The 18,369-nt window shown below is 38.1% G+C and overlaps 1 protein-coding gene across 4 annotated transcripts in view; it reads left to right on the top strand.

Annotated features, from left to right (window-relative positions):
• Nucleotides 1-18,369, top strand: part of fkbp16 (FKBP prolyl isomerase 16) — a 34,932-nt gene that overhangs the window by 2,953 nt on the left and 13,610 nt on the right. For all 4 annotated transcript variants that reach the window (XM_079466613.1, XM_079466614.1, XM_079466615.1 and 1 more), the window contains 2 exons: nucleotides 142-311; nucleotides 726-814. In XM_079466613.1, coding sequence (XP_079322739.1) covers nucleotides 142-311; nucleotides 726-814 — 259 coding nt within the window. The remainder of the gene's footprint in view (nucleotides 1-141; nucleotides 312-725; nucleotides 815-18,369) is intronic.

Genomic DNA, 18,369 nt, shown 5'->3' with positions numbered 1-18,369 from the left:
ATAACCATATTCACCAACAAAAAGGTGGTCACTGGTCAACCAGCATGATCTTTGTGTTCAACTTGGTTGATAAAAGTTAGATAGTCATCTAGGTCTTGTTGACTTCTTCCCCCTTTTCTCCACTATCCTGACTACCCGCAGATGACCGTCTGCTGAGAAAGAAGGTGTTACAAACCAGCCCCGACAATGCCCTGACCCCTGCTTGGGGTCAAGAGGTCACTCTGAAAATGCAGGGCGTGCTAGAGGATAGGACAGTGGTGGAAAAAGACTGCAAACTGGTCTTCGTTATCAGGGAGGGAGATGTCAACCAGGTGAGACGCACTGACAGGCAAAGGAGGGGCAGACACACGCACACATACTCCGATACTCTGGAACACCTGCCTCCATGCTATCTGTCACCTCGCACCTGCTGCCTGCAAAATTTTCCATTGGGATTAAGCTGTGTTTTCACATGTTGAGTACTGTATGTGTTTACTCAAGGCTGGTAAAGAAACCTGCTGAAGTGAGATTCATTTAGTTCTTGTCGGAAAGTTTGCAAGGTCGATCTGGTTTGTAAAGTTGTTATGTAGTCTGTTTCTGAGTGCAATTAAGCTTTAAGGTTAGGTTTTGATGACTAGTGAGTGAGTTGTAGGCTCAAAAAGAATCTTGGTACAATTTTGGTCACAGTTTGATCAGATAATCTACGATCTGTCAAAGTTTAAAACATGACTTTTTTGCTTGCTTAGGCTCTGGAAAAGTGTGTCATCTCAATGAAGAAGGGGGAGATTGCTTTTATGCTTTCAGATTCACAGTACACCTATGGACTCTTAGGAAGGTAAGGAAAATGTCTCCAAATAATCACATTTTGTTGACGACCAATACATGCACACCCATTTAGCAAAACCTTTGGGTAAAAGGCAGATGGAATAACTTTTCAGGAGATTTAGGTGCGTTCACGTTCTGTTATAATTTAGAAATTCAAGAAGGAAGGGAGGGTGCTGTGCACTGCTGAACAGTTCTCTTGTAACATTAGTTTGAAAAAGTCAAGTGGTTTCCATCGGCACAGGGTGGGGGACAAAGTCCTTTTATACCTGTTGCTCTAAGGGCAAACGGCCTGTCCTCAGTAGCTTGCTAAATGAACCATGAACAGGAGCAGATGGCCTCCCCATTGACGACATTCTGGAATGACCAGAAACCCCTCCCCTTCTAACCTCAATTCTTTAACTATAGGTAATACTTTTGTTTAACAACTCACTTTTGCTGAATTTGTTGAATTTACACTCTGTAGGTGCAGAAACAAACGTTGATTAGATTTATGTGGGGTTGATGTGAATTTTAAAGATTAAAGAAAGGGTTGTCTGAATCACATTAAGAAAAATGTATGACTCAAATGATTGGAAAACCGACCTCTTACCAGTAACATGTGTTGATATAAAGGACTTTCCTCAAAGGAATTTCACACTAAAAATGAATATTCTGTCATCATTTCCTTAAGTTTGTTTGTGTCATTTTTAAACCTTTGATTACACCATTGACATCTATTTTATGGACACAAAACAAATGCAAGTCAATGGGGAACAACATTTTTTAAAGTGTCTTTTGTGTTCTGCAGAAGAAAGAAAGTGGGGGCGCAAATAATGACTGAATTTTCATTTTCAAGGTGAACTATTCCTTTAAAGACTACAAAATTCAAAAATAAACACAAGATCGGTGGGGACCAGCAATATGAAAAGCAACACATGGGACACAAATGCTTAAGAACCAACAGACTTACTGATGTACTTGTAAATGAGAAAATAATGCATCAGGTTTGTTTCCTCAGAGAATATAAGGAAGTCAATTATTCCTTAAACTAAAGAAAACGTCAAAAAGTGTGTGCTTTAATAATTAATAGTTACAAAAATACAAAGCAAAACGGATATTACAAGATAGAAGTGTAAATAATATATACATAAATAATGTAAATTATACATAAATGCAAGCAATAAATCTATATAAAAACATTTCAGATGCTTATTACTTTATTGTGTGTATATGGTTTGCATCTACATGTTTAATGCTTTAGAAACGTAAAGCATTTCACTTTACTTGCATTTGTTTACTTAGCATTAACATGTTCACAAAGCAAATCTGTGCCTGTAGATAAGCAATGAACTGTGGTCATGTGTTTTTGAGGAGAGGTTCCAAAGTTTGTGACCTCCCATTGTGAGTTCTTAAAATCAATTGCACGGCAAACCACGTGCAGTTTCAAGTTGAAAGTGCAATTAGCTCCCATGCAATCCGTGTCTAATAGAAATGCAGCTGAAATGACTAACATGATCCATGCTTGTGATTCAACGAGTATTTTAATGCATGAATTTACTTACAGATCGACTCTTAAGCACCAAGTGACCAGAGATTAGTCAGAGGCCCTGAGGGAACACAAGCTGAGATCATGTTGTTCTCAACCCATGATTGTGGTCTGTTTGTATGCTAACTACACAAGCGCATGTATATATGATGTGTGTGCACGTATGAATGTGTAGCTCACATCGTGTGAGGACTCTGGAGTGATCGTTAGGTTTGCCTTGTAGCAGTGCCGGCGCAGGGGCTAATGGGACATGCTCCTGTGTGATTCTCTCTCTTTGGCCCTGTTATGAGTGGCGTCCACTGGGAGCGGGCCGCCGTGAGAGGCAGACGGTTCCACAGTTAATGGTTGTTTTGATGCTACTGATTAGAGCTGTGAGCGGCAAACTTAAATTTAGCCCTGGCCCAAAGGTAGACACAGGCTTCTTGCCAGCAGTTAAAAGGGTGACAGCAAAGCCACTGTGACAACATCTCCTCCCATGACATTGAATCGGTACAACACACACATACAGTATACGTGCACTTACTGTACACACAGACAATGCTTCCCTAAAAAGCAGCGAGTTTTGTTAGAGGTGCTAAAAGCAAGCCAAAATGAAAAAGGCCAAAATGAAAGCTAAGATACAGATATGTCCTTTTGGCAGAATCTTTAAGATAATACAAATTTTTATATAAGACAAAATAATATATATTATCTGCCGATTCTGAAGATTAAATTAATATTTCGTAATTTACGGAATGTTATTAATTCATATAGGGGTGGTTTACCGGACAGGGATTATCGTAAACCAGGACTAGGCCTTGGTTAAATTAGGATATTTAAATTGTTTTTAAAAACATACTTTACAAAAAACATTACTGGTGTCCATCTTGAGACAAAACAATCACACTGATACATTTTAAGATATGCCAGTGTAAATTGTTACTTACATTTAAGTTAGTCTCGGACTAGACTCAAATTCATTGCATTTTCCTGGCCTCTTTTGATTGACAGAATATATCATCCCTGATCATCGGCTGTTTTTAAACAATATATGCCAATAGTGGGAAACCTTTCTTTTTATGTACATATACCGATTATTGGATGTATTGATATATCGGTGCATCTCTATTAAATATTTAAGTATATTTCACATGCCAAAATTATGACTTCATTTAAATGTAAGAAATATTGCTTACAAGTGTACATTGGTTCTATATATCGAGCAATAATGTCTGATTGAAGACTTCCGTATGAGTTGACTTTCCTCAGTTGACTTGAGTGGCAAATCTAGATGTGAACCTACCATGTCACCGTGAGGAAAAACCCACATGTGCAGAATATGTAAGGAATTTCAAAGAACTCACAGTACCTGAAGGATTTATGTCAAGAACAATTCCACACCCGCAAGCAATATAAACAAACTTAAAAAAAACCAAGGTTATGTAAACCTAAAATGTAAACAAGACAACTTGTTAAAATTAAGTTATTACTTTGTTTATCTATGTGAAACTGTAAAATATCATATTTGTATTTATGACATGCATTTCCAGCCCACACTTAAATGTATAACCAGAACTAAAACCGAAAAAAATTACGCTTTCCAATAAACTGAGCACATGATGCAAATAAATAGTCCCAGTTGGGATTTGTGAGTTAGAGATGATAAAGGCGTCTTTTGACAGGTAACGCTTGCATCCAAAAACATCATCACCAACATGTTTTCCTTATCTGACATCTGTGATGGCTTGTCAAATGGCAATACGGCATATGGAGGGGGTAGAAAGAGGAAGAGAGGAAGCTTAGGAAAGAAGGGAGGGAGGGAGTATGAGTAAAATGTTAAATAGAGCCAGAGAGAAAATCTCATTTAGTTTCTCTCCAGTGGTTGTGACACGCATTGACTGCGCTCTGTTGGTAGTCTCTTACAGACAGCCCTGTCTCCTCTGAAGGCACTTCACAGCTTTATGTTCGAGCCATCTGCAGACAGACTGATTCAGCAGACTGTGATAAGAGTTGGGGTGTAGGGTGGGTGGCATCTCTCGCTCTCTTTGCATGAATTGCATGCATCAGAGCAGGTTTATGTGCTGCAAAATCAACCTTGTTACATTCATGTGAAATGTAAAAAAATTACTGTTGTGTGATTGGTTTATTGGGTTAATGGGACAGGTCACTCAAAAATGTTTCTTTTTTAATTTATTCACCATGTCATTGCCAAATCTGTATGAGTTCCTTTCTTCTGCAGAACACAAAAGAAGATATTTTGAAGAATGTTGGTAACCAAACAACATTAACCTCCATTGACTTGCATTGTATGGACACAAAACCATTGAAACATTTAGCAAAATATCTTCTTTTGTGTTCCACAGAATAAAGAGTCATATACAGTACAGGTTCTGAACAACATGAATACATTATTTTTACTTTTGGGTGAACTATCCCTTTCAACAGGAATTTTGTAGGTGATAGGGACTGTTTGTTGGTGATTCAAGTGTCCTTTGTAAAATATGACATGATACATACATGAACATTTTATTTTGTGATTTCACTAGAAAAACAGCTTGTGATGTCATTATGCAAGATTATATGTTTACCTCTTAAAGCTAAATTTGGGCATTAAGCGTTTGTCCACCAATTACATTCGGTTCGTTGTGACTAATGCCAAGCAATTTAATAGTCGCCTGATTTGTGTTTGGCATTTGCATAGAATATGCCGTAGAAAATAGTGATACGGAAATCCCAGGCAGCTTTTTAAACTGCTCCTAATGTAAATGAGTCACCCATTTTGCTGGTAAACATGATAGCACATCATCCACTCACCCCTCATAACACAAACACACACTCTTTTATACACGCTAAAAGACGCACACAGATAGACAAACACGCCTCCATCTCCTCTTTTCTCTCTCTTTCCTCTGTATACTTGCCGGAATCCAACACCCCCCGCAGATAAACATGGTGGACGGGAACAAATAATAAATTAGTGCGTGAGCCGAGTATAAAAGTTCTCAAGCGAAACAGAGCCCGGTGTGTTATGACAGCAATACGATGCTGTCTTTACCAGCATGCACCGAGAAGAGCCCTGCCTCCCTCCAGGTCTTGCTGGAGCGAACGCTGGACTCAATGAGAGAGAAAAGAGCGTATTTACTCGGACATCTAGACATGTTGTAAAATGTAATGACCAATCCCAGATGAACTGGAGTGGACCAATAACAAGAATATTAATATACTTGCTTTGGAAAAAGCAACCTGGAGGTTTATTCAGTGCTATTTGTGAAGCTAAAATCCCCATTTGACCTCTATCAAGCCTCGATGTTCACTAGTGTGAGCTGCAATAAGCAAAGCAAACATGTTGGCATAGTGGAGAGCTGGGTTAAAACATAAGAAGAATCAAAGGTCACTGAGGTATTATAGACATCATGCCTGTACTATTTCACTTAAGCCCATCTTATTATGGCTTTTTTTCTGGGAAAAGCTCTTGGTAACCATAGACAAAGCTCAAAATAAATCCTTACCATATGTCATTGGGTGATAAATTGCAGGTGAGCTTAGCATTCAAGTCAACGTGAAATCAAAGTTGACCCTGTTTACTTTTAAAGGAAGTCCCTTTTTTAAGGTCCAATAAGTGATTTTTTTCAATTAACATAAACGCAATATAATAAACATAACTATATCTTCAGAGATGTATCAAGACCTTACCTAATTAAGCGTTATGTATTTATTACCTTAGAATGAGTTATTTCTATCTGCATACAGTGGGTCCCCGTGTATGGAATCCGCCATGTTTTTTCTACAGTCGCCCTAAACGGACAATCTATGTGCATACAATCTATGGGCACCTTTCATAAATAGGTTATCTCATTCGGCAAAGAAGCGAAAACGTGACGACATCTTAGTCCTGTGTCAGCCACTGTAGTGCTTTAAAAGTATGAGTTGAGTAAGCTGTTGCAATTCGTAATCTCACAGATAGATCACGCTAAATTTCATACACTGGACCTTTAAATGTAAAAAAGAGGTTTTTGTGCCCGCGTTATTAAAGTGTTACAGTGTGTAAAACTAACAGTTTGCTCATCCTTTGAGACAACATTTATTTTGTGCTAATATCACTCTGTCCACGTGAGCTATTGTTGGCTAAAAGCCTAAAATCTTTTTACGTTCACATTACAGAACTAAAATGGGTTGCAACGGGTTTCAGGTTGACTTTAAAGTGCAGCTTGTTGAAATGCTGTTCCACAACTGAACTGTTTAATTGTACCATCAGCGTATTTTCTTATTGTAAGAGGTTTACTTCTATGCTTTCTGTGATATGATCTGTTCTAGTTGACTTTGATCTGAACAAATAACTGATGGATAATGATGAACTCACAGTATTTGTATTGATCTTCTTGACGTTTAGCATCTGCTAACTTGTTCGATTTGCTGAGCTCATATGAACACACAATCTATAATATCATCATTCATAGTGCAGTTCACATTTGCATTTATTCATTAAGCCGACACTTTTATTCAAAGTGAGAGAATGAGAGAGAATTTAATATGTTGTCAATGAGAAAACAACACTGTAATTTATTATTTTTAAGGTTTTAAAATAAAGAAACACTGTGATTTAAGTCATACCCTCTAATGACTAGAAAATGTCGGGAAAGAAGTATCCAGAAAGATAGAAACAGATTGAGGCCTCAAGCGAACATGTTGCAAGTGTAGGTGTGTAAAACCATGAGATTCATATTCACTCATCTGAATGTCAAATTGAGTGATGAGGATTTCATGAGTGTACGCGTCATTGATAAAATCGCCAGGCAGCGCTGACATATGACACATTCTCACACACATGCACTCAATCACACGTGCTGCCAAGTGATGAGTCTGTTCACAGCATGGCTTTCAAATCAACTCACACAGTTCTGTCTTCTGTTGACTATGTGTGTGCCAAGTCTTGGGAAGGAGCTGAATGAGCAAAGGAAAAGAACTGGCAGCAACCTTCAGTACATCTCACTCCGAGAAAAAAAGGACTGCAATTCAAATGGGGTTTGAACGTTGAAAGATTTTCAAAAGTATCAAACATCTGGTTTAGCAAACCATGCAATGAGATTAGAACACTGGAAATAATCCAATTGCCAAAATGTAACATATGTGAGGTGTTTCACTGCTTGTCTCTTTTTGGGATGTGAATAAGTGATATGGAGAAATGAGAGGACATTTTCTAACTGTTCCTGTAGACCAGAGTACCACATAGATGACATGTTTTTGTAGGCCAACCCGGAAGTTAGCGACGCACCGGTTCCCTGACCGAAAGCCAATGCATTTTTCCCATAGGAAGATCGCAAAAAATTATTCTGTGATTAACAAAGGTTTCTGATTTTTACACATTTTGTCTATCAAGATAATCTTTACAAATTTACACAATATTTGTTAATTTTGAAGCCTACTTACAATCGGCATAATTAAAAAACTAACATGATGTTATAAACAGATTACACTCAGTCGCGCGATATCAAAGTCACTACCATAAACTTCAAGCTTGAATGCCCGTCCACATTTTTGTGTACACGTTGCATTATTTGTGAGATTTTAATGCGTGTTAATGTTTAATGTCCCCGACAAATAATGTAATTGCTTTAAGCAACTTGTTAGCAACCGCCATTTTTAAGACACAACAAAGCTTTGAAAAAATAACAAGCAGGTTATAACTGTTGTTTTATGTCATAAATTAAAACATGAAAACATTTAAAGGTTTTAAACTTTTTCAGGCAGTTTACTAAAAGCCTGATCAAAAAAACCATCGACGATGGAACCAGAAGTGCTAAAAAGCTCATTTGCATAAAATATGTCAATTCTGAGGTACTCAGAGCATCTCGCTAGCCATACAACGGTCATGGGTTTCATCACAGGGAACACACATACAGTACTAATAAAAGGCATGTATAGACTAAATGCAATGTAAATTGCTTTGGATAGAAGTGTCTGCCATATATATGTAAATGTGAATAATTGGTTTCTGTTCCTGATAGGTCTGAGAGAGCTTGATGCTTCGGCATCAAAATATGATGTAAGGAAAATAAATAACTCAGTATTAACAATAATACCAGTTTCAGACATCAAAAGCTCATCCGTCCCAAATAATTGTCTTGACAACAGCCTTCATTATGAAGGTGAAAGAACGTTGTGTACGTGTGTGTATGACTCACTGTTCACTGTTACACTGTATTTTTACAAGGAGTTCTGGCAGTCAGCTGTTCTGTTTGTCCACACTTTGATATGCAAATATTCGTTTTTTTAAGCGTGGCCAATTTGCATTGATATGCTACTTTAGTTTGCAAGCAATCTGGTCAGGTTTCCCTGCATCCCTGTTACAGAGAACAACCACATACTAAATTGCATGCAAATATCAGAGGAACTGTTGTCATTCGGTTTTATCTGTACTTATGGAAACCTGCCCACAGCAGGTTAATGAGAAGTGCTGTGGAATCACGTTAGATTAAAAGATTTAGAGATTGTCAAACGTTTAGTTGGAACTTCAGTAGAAAAAGAGTCAGAGCCGCTCCCAGCTGCCTGAAGCAGGGTCTGGCCAAAAACACGCATTCTGGTATTAATGTCCTTGCACGATTGAAAACACACCCAGACATAGTGACGTAAGCTTCGTTGGAGTTTGGTGATCATAACCTTCAATATTATTGTAATCTTTCAATGCATATTAAAGGAACTGTTCAACAAAAAGTCACTATTTGTTTAGTCAAATACATATTCCACATTTACATATTCCTAAAAAGAAATATATACCATGAGTTGTATTTTTATGATTTTTTTTACAGTGCTTTTGCCTTTTATGACTGGTTTCATTTGTGAACTTTACCTTTACTATCACCTGGTCCAGTTAATGTTGCATTCTGGCTAAGAAACATCCACTGAGACAAGAAAGTTTTCATTTAATTTCTTATTCTGTATGTTTATTTGGACTCCAGGAAAACTTTAACATACTGCACGCACGTGAATCTGACTGCACGCACACACATGAATGCAGTACAAAGATAATAGCAGATAGCATCTCAGACTCAACAGTGTAGATAAGAGTTCTGTGCATGGCCCATGTGTTACATTGTGTTTTGACAGTAAAAAAACTACAAAGAGGGACTCGGCAATTGGTTGCAGCAAGTGTTTTCCAAAACCTTCTTTTTCAATACTTAAGACTAAATATTCAGTTCAAGCGATTTTCCTTATGTTGGAGCGTGCATGTGCACCCGCAAATGTTCCATTTTGCTTATGCTTACCGCTTATACTTGTTCCTGGCAACCTGGGCCCCTATCATCCACATCAACCTGACATTGATCTTTGTTTCAAGCTCTCCAACGCCGCCAGCTACACCCCTGCATCAGAGCCTTCACCTAGCTTCACCCGTTCCCATTCTCTGGACTTTTAACATTATGGACTACACTTCCCATAATGCCTTGCACCCAAGTCTATTTGTACTATGCTTTGCACTAGTTTTACCCGTTTGATACCTATTGATGGTACACGGTGTCTAGTCACGCTTACACGGTGTCTAGTCATGCTTACACGGTGTCTAGTCATGCTTACACGGTGTCTAGTCATGCACTCACCTGTGGATGTTACCTACCCGTGGATGTTACCTACATGTGGATGTTACCTGTTGTTTGGATTTTAACCTGTCACTTGTTCCTCTGTTCACCCCTGCAATAAATGATCACCAGTTTACTTTAGTTCACTGTGTGGCATCGTCATTCCGTCTGTGGTAGTTGTTACAACCTTGACATGTAACAGCTTCCACTTTTCTTTGTTTTCTTAGTGTTGAATCCTTTAATATTGAAGTGTTCTTTTCCAGCGCTAAATGAATAAAATTAACTTTTTCAACTTTATCAGGACTTTACCCCTATGACACCGATGTAGAACTAAACCCACCCATTCCATTAACAAAACTTTCATTATTTGCATGTATGCATTTGGCGGACGCTTTTATCCAAAGCGACTTACATTGTTATGTACTATACATTTGTTTCCAAGTATGTGCAATTCCTGGCATCAAATCCGTGACCTTGGCATTGCTATCGCCATGCTCTTACCACTGTGCCACAGGAAAGGTATTGCGTTAGAACTACTGCCATATACACACAGCAAAGTTAAAGGTAGTGACAAGAGGATTTATTATTGTTCCATGTGTACACAATACATGAGTCACTCATCAGTACCATAGTGATAACCATGGTAACATAAATGAGTAATGTTTACAATATATTGCAATGTGTATGTATATATAATATTATGGAGCTGAACTGCATATATAGCCTTAAAGAACCATTAGCGGAATTATGGTGAACCCTAATCTGAGTCACAGCAATTGCATTTGCATGTATCATTGTGTGATTTATTGGTAATGGAGCTCAATTGAATGTTTTTTCCATAGCTCTGCTGTTTCTCTTAGTTATACAAAACAGCATCCATTTGTAAAGTTCATTTAACATGTTGATATAGAATGTTATTCTTGTGTGAGAAAGGCCAACCAACTCAGTACAGAGTTAAAAATACAATTCAGAAAAAGTCAAGACAGCATACCCTTAATAGTATTTTTTTAATATTTGAGGCAATGAAGGATATACTGTTTTTCTTAGTCCTGAAGCCTAATCCTGAGATAGTGTTTTAATTCTAATGTACTTTTACATTGATGGAGGACCTTTCTAACATGTATACAAATTATACCATTGGGTGTTTCCTACGCGTGACTATCAACTGTAAAACTTTATCATTTTATCATTTTTACCATTTACACAACATTTATAGCATAGGTGCTTTTACCCAACGTGACTTCAGTGCATTCAGTGTATGCATTTATCAGTATGTGTGTTCCCTGTTATCAAACCCATGACCCTTTGCATTGCCACACCTAAGAAAAATCGAAAACATAAAAATTGATTGATTACTTTCAATGACATCGAACTGCCTAACTGAGTGGTTTGCTTCCAAAATAAATGGCACAGTGCAGCATACATCATTTTAATTATTAAATATCTGTATATGTAAATATTCAATTGGCATAATTTGCCTTGGTCAAGCGGATGTAACCGTGTTATCGGGGCAGGGTGGTCTTTGTGAGGTGACATAACTGAGATAGCATCTTCACCATAGCGTGATACACGTCAGAGTACACGTCAGAGCCCTGACCCCTCGCCGCTTCCCAGCCCTGCTTACAAAAGATAAAGATAATGAAACAGCAAGTGAGGACCAGTGAGGCACATGTGGTGGCCCTGGAATCAACCGTGCCAAGGCAACAGAGAGAGTCATCTCTCCCCAGCAGAGCTGTGGTCTCTCTCAGGGCTAAATGGGGCATCTGAGAACCAGAATGCACATAGATTACGGGTTAGAGTACAAGGGCTGGAGCTAATAACTAGGTCTTCTATGCAAATGCAAACACACGTATAAACGCAAACATGTGACATTTTACTGGAAAAATGGATTAACCTAGTTTTTCACAACTAACGTAAGCCTTTATGTATGTTGGATGAGAGCTTATTTTACGACCAGTAGCCTATAGAGTTGTAAATGTAAACATAGTAGCCTTTGATTACAGATAGGACTGACCCATGAAATAGACAATTACTGAGACCTCTTATATGATCATTATGCCCTTGAGCAGGTTGCTCTACACAGATTGCCTCCGCAGTTTGTTTGCTGCATGATGCTTAGGATAAAAAGGTTTGATATTGTACAGTAAATGCCAAGAAAGCTTTGATAAGAAAGCATAGCAAGCCTCCGAATTAAAAAAAAATGATCAAATAAGCAAATGAGTGATTTGCTCAAAGGAGGGCATATAAAGTACTAAGATGGTAAAATTGCTTTGGTTTAATTAAACTTTACATCATATTTGGAATGTTATTTATTGGCTAAAAAGAGACAATACAAAGAAAAATGCGTTGAAATTAATCTGACTTTATTATTTATAAATTATTACATTTATAATATTACATTTATTATTGTTTATATCATGTTTTGTGACTAATTATTTATGAAAAATAAATTAAATAGATATTTCAATAACATTTACTTGGACAAAATATTGGTGTTAAGAAAAAAGAAATTGATCCCACAAGAATTCGTAACTATTTCACAAGGTGGCTAATCCGTATGAATTCGTCCGATGCGTAATTAGAAAAAAGCAATACTGAAGCCCTTTCCCTAACAGCAAACCTTAACATGAAAGTTAATTGTAGGAAAACTTACAAATGTTCTTACAAATTAGCCTCCTTATAAAATACTATAGTTAAGAATTTCTGTGACATTATGTGGGAAAATATATTATTGTGATAGCCCTACACTGATTATATAATGTATAGAAAATGTATTAATAAAACAAAGCATTTTCAGTATAGACAAACTAAACATTGAGTCAAAATATTACTGTTGAAATATTTCCAACTGAAATATTGTTAATAATCAAATGCAAAATGTTGACTATTAGCTTTATTTGTATGTTTGCACAAAAAATGGGATCCAGTATATAGCATTATCTACGTATGTCAAAGACTGACAGATACATCAAGGACCACCTAGTAAAATAGTAACTACTTTCTAGTGTTTTCCGTGCGCAAGCTATGTTTGACTGAAACTCACTGTCTCAAGGCCACCTATCTTACTTCTTCATATGCAAATGTGACTTTAAAACAAATGCAGGAAATATGCCACCTGTAGGAACAGATTATATCAGATACATTGATACACTAACACTGACGCGCACATACGTGTATTGATCTCTGAGAACACAAAGACCTGACCAAAGGAGAGCCATTGCTTCCTGCTCCCTTGTGTAAATGTGGTTAGTGCGTCACACAATCGTCTTCCTGGTGGATCGTCTGAAGGTGCTGAACTGAAAACAGAGCCACTGCAGAATGCCTAATGCCGCACAACGTATCCCCCGTTGCACGCACACATGCACAGACACACCAAAGCAATGAGTCAGACTGAGACGTCAGATCATCGTCACTGGCCCTTAGCATCAGCGTGTCCATCACAAGCTAACCTCTGCACACACACAGAATCAAAATGAGCCCTACACTTTCCTCATGCATATTTCTGGTCTTTTTCTGGTAAATATCTTTCTGTGTTGCTTGCCGAGCATGTAAATCTTGATAGTGACACACGCAGCATCCAAGACATATTCTGGATTTTAAACCTAATACAAACTATCAGTCTCAAAAACCTCTAGTGAAAGTTGCTCTCCAGAGGCTTTTGCAATAAAAACAAACTGCCAACTTTGAGTGAGCAGCTGTGAAGTTCAGTCGAATCCTATATATTGGACCCAAGTCCCTGAGCTCTAAAAAGCTGGCCCTGCAGGTCCTGTCTTTCTTCAGTGATCAGAAAAGGAAGAACACAGAGGGTCAGACTAATAAGACTGCTATAATTAACCTCCCTGAAGAGGAGAGTTCCTCCTGACACATCGGCTTCATTAGCGGCCCACCGCAGATCTGGCCATGCAAGCAACAGTCAGTTCAGGTCACATGGATGAGACGGAGAAGACGCTCAACCTCATATAAGGGCTATTTATGAGCTATGCAATGGTTGGGTGCAAGGCATAACACTTAGAATTTGAGTGTGGGTGTCTAATCTGAAGTCTGAAGCTATAAAGTCGAAAGAAGCCAGAAGTTAAAAACTTTGTGTATAATCAGAAATAGGGTTTACAGGATATGCTTTAATATGGTTGATATTTGTCCTAGATAAGATTCAATGGAGAGCAAATGGAAACTTCTGTCTAGATATTTCCGAGATATTTCTCCTTGCAAAAAGATGCAGAAATCTCATAAATATCTCCATTAGTTTCCAAAGACATCTCAACTTTGTCACAAATTGGGGTCAGATTGACCAAGCCTGCAACCAAAAGTCAATATTATTGAAGATTCCGATGTGACCTCAAACATTTATGATACAATGCACCCAAATTCAGGTTATTTGACCTAATCTACATGAATTTTACAGACACATTCCAAATGTATTTTATCAATTGTCTCATTTGCTGTTCATACTTTGTTGAAACTGAGAACTCATGAGCTGTGAAAGAGCAATAAACTGATTTAGGTGACATTTCCATGATTACCATTTCGAAGATATGCTTATTATTGTTTCTTTATATTTTAAAAGATGTTTAGTACCTTGCAAGCTTTGGCTTTTTAAAAGAAAGAAAATTCATTTTTGATGATAAATCTGGCATCTTTCTGTCAGAATATCATTACAAGATGCTAGTAAAAGCAAGCTGTTACTGTCACTCTTGTTGGAATAGAAAATACAAAAATGTTTTTCCGCTGACATTAAGTGAGAACAACACAAAGACACATTTGACAGAGGAAGAGAGACAGACAGGTTGTCATGTAAATGGGAGACCGACTACGTCTTACCTTGTAAGGAAGAGATGATTCATTTTAATTTACTGGCATAATGTACCTTTCTCTGTTTTTCTCTTCCTGTTCTTTTTGAACATCGTTTCACAAAATGTCCCCTTTAAGGATTACGTTTTTTTAACGTTTAATAAAACATGCTTCAATGTAAAATCATGTTGTCTATTAATGAATGTAAATCATATTAATAAAATGATTCAAAAATACACATCACCAGTTAGACACTCTCTAGTGTGTAAAAATCCTCTAAACTAGAATGAAAACTTTAGTTTGATAGTTCACCCAAAAACAATTCTGTCATCATTTACTCACCCTCTTGTCATGTCAAACTCGTATGACAAATGAAGATGTTTTGAAGAATGTTGTTAACCGGCACCCTTTCACTTGCATTGGTTTTGTGTCCATACAATCGAAGTGTATGAAAGCCGGCGCTGTTTGGTTACCAACTTTCTTTAAAATATCTTCTTCTTTTGTGTTCTGTGGAAGAAAGAACGTTTGTAATGACAAGAGAGTAAGTAAATGTACGGTACTTGAACTGGTTGGACCAACTCCGATATTCACATATGCATTCTACTTTTGTAAAGCTTTACTGTCACATAATGACGGGGTATATGGAGTAGATTAATAACATGTAATCAAATCACAACATTGCTTACAGAGAGAATTGCAAATGTGTTATTGTCTTTACAGGTAACATGTATTATTTATTTGCCAGAAGGAAGAAAAATTTACTGCTGTTTTACAAACAGTCTGTCACAAACTCTGCTATTGGTTGGACAAAAAAAGATAATCCCGCCCCTACCTCACAACATTGAACCAGTTCCATATGTCAGATGTAGAGCCTAGTTTTTACATATTAACATATTAACCCCAAAATGGTTAACTTGCAGTATAGCTGTCTACACATGTTAAGCTGAGACATTAGGAAAATAAAACAAAATTTGACATAAAAAGACGTATTGTATGTATATCTTTGAAGAGATTTCTTGAGATTCTTAAAACATCTCCAAAACCCTTGTCAGCTAGATGACATAAACAGGGAGTCACACAAGCAAAAGAAGGTTGCCATGTTGCAACAGTCAAGTTTAACCCAGTCTGGTTTGTTTTTCTTCTTTTGTGGTTGAAACTCTATTTGGTCACATGTCATCGTGAAATCTGACAGATATATATATTTAAAGCCTCCATCATACATCTCCATCCCTCTTCTATGATTACTATGTAATCAGCCCTTGAGGAAACTTTTACGACTGGCAGCGCAAACACAAGCGCACACAAACACAGTAAAGGCTCATAAAACAGGCGGTGGAGCTGGCGCCGGTGGCCGCAGGGCTGAGATTGGGTTCATTTTAGAGGGCTGAAGAAGACTGCTTCACATTATACAAGCACATCAGAAAAGCTCTTCCCGAGGCACTGTGCATTTCGCCGTCTTGATCCCTGCTGTTTACACCCTGACTTCTTTTACAGGAGCAGAAAATAAAAACAAATAATACAGTAAGCATGTCAGAAACAAACCCCTCATTGTGGTGTACAGCAAACGACGTTTAAAGGCTGGGCTCCGATAACATTCTGTGTCTTTTGAAGTAATTTTACTCAAGTAAAAGAGATAAACACCTGCGGCTTTAAACATCAGCAAATGTTGTGGTTTTAATGCTGGCCCTCAAGTTGGTCTAAAAGACAATGCTGGGGTGAGCCAGAGCAAGTACTTTAAAAATTATTCAAGTTAAGCTTGTGATTTATAATTCAAGCTGTCGGGGACGTTTTCATTGGAAGTGTCGGTTTGACGTTATTAAACTTCAACCCAAGATAAGTTTGTAAAGTAACCTTAAAATGTCATGTTTCAAACATGCTTCAATGTGCCAAACTGTGAGCGGTCTTGACTTGTCTGAGTAACATGCTTTTTACAAAGCTTACCAAGAAAACCTTGTGTCTGTACTAGCAAACATATGTTGCACCAAAAAGCTGTTTTATTGCCAGCATGTACATCGATAGGTTATCACCATGGCAACCACTCAGAGACACTTTTAGGGCATTTACATCATTTATAGACTCGCTTGATAGAACATCCTCTATGACGTCAGAGGGCAGACTGTTTATTTTTTATTTGTTCTTCCTCCTTCCTGCATTAGTTTTTGCTCCACTCATTTAGATTGACAAGGGGACTGGCTGACAGATGAGCGGCATGAGTCAGCAAGCGCTTGGAGCCTGAATCACCGAACGGAGCATATCTGTCCCAGAGAGACGACAATGAGACATTGATTTTACCCTGAATGTGCATGTGCACACAACTATTTTTGGCAGCAATTATACATTACAGCCCGGGAAATGTCATAGTTGTGATTAATTCATTTTGTGAATGTGTTTGAGCAAGTCAAGTGAACTGAAGCAACTGAACAGCACTGTAGTGTAAAAAAATATGATGCCAGGGTTCACTCTGTGTTAGTTCACAACAGTGTTTTTCATGATCTAACTTCCTTTGGTGAAACACAAAACAATCTTTTGCAAAATGTTCACATTGCTCTATCATTAGATGTTTTGCTATAAATTACTAAAAGAATGTCGGTCAGGGGCAGTTCATGCAAAAATGAATTTTTTTAATAGAAGCATTCTTCCAAACATCTTTCTCTGTGTTCATCAGAACAAAGAAATGTATACAGATTTCGAACAACTCGAAGGTGAGTAAATGACAGATTTACTCACAGAATGTTCATTTTTTTTAGTGAACAATTCCTTTAAAGGTCCAGTGTGTAATTTGGGGTATGATCTTTTGATAGAAATGCAATATAATACACATAGCTATGTCTTAAGAGGTGTATATAGTGCTAACACAATGAAGCGCTATTGTTTTGCAACCTTGGGAACACCTCAGGCGTGACTGACTGTGGAAGCACCAATTACACCACGTCTGTCTGATCGACAGACCAATCGTAACAGCGACCCAGGAGTCCCGCCTCTCTGGTATATAACCTGCTGCTGTCCACGGCTGCATCACTCTAAAAGAGAACCGCATATTGAACAGAGGAGCGGATTTGTTGTCCAGGGGAAATCCCATTTACGGGGACTGGACAATTCACCCGCAGGTGTTGAGTCAGGTGCGGCAGAGATACAGACTGGCTGCCGTAGATCTCTTCGCATCACACGAAAACGTGCAGTGCCCTCTGTTCTCCTCTCTACTGGAAGACGATGCACCGCTGGGTGTAGATGCACAAGCACTAGTAGAGCATTTGAACATTGGTGTGCGGAGAGACAAATAATCTCGTTTGTATGCTCCGTGTCAGATGTTCTTTATTGGATAAAAGTAGAGCTTTTTCAACAGTAAAGGTTTATCTCTTTTCAGCATGTCATGTGGGGCCAGCTTCAGGTCCGATAAGCCACCACCCCCTGATATGTCGGTTTATGAAAGGGGCGAGACGGTTTCTTCAGTCACTAAGTCCCTGGTCCCGTCATGGGATTTATCGGTGGTTCTGGATGCGCTCTCACGCCCCCCCTTTGAACCATTGGAAAGTGTGGATTTTCAACATCTATCTTTGAAGACAGAATTACTGCATACTCTTACTATGGCAAAGCGGGTAAGCGGATCGAAAGCGCTGTCTGTGCATCCTGCATGCATGCAGTTTACATCGGATGGATCCAAAGCTACGCTGAGAATGAACGCAGCGCTTGCGATTGGTGTGT

This window comes from Barbatula barbatula (assembly GCF_947034865.1).
Source record: "Barbatula barbatula genome assembly, chromosome: 10".
NCBI lineage: Eukaryota > Metazoa > Chordata > Actinopteri > Cypriniformes > Nemacheilidae > Barbatula > Barbatula barbatula.
The sequence above is the reverse complement of the archived record's forward strand: the minus strand, read 5'-3'. Positions and strand labels throughout refer to the sequence as shown.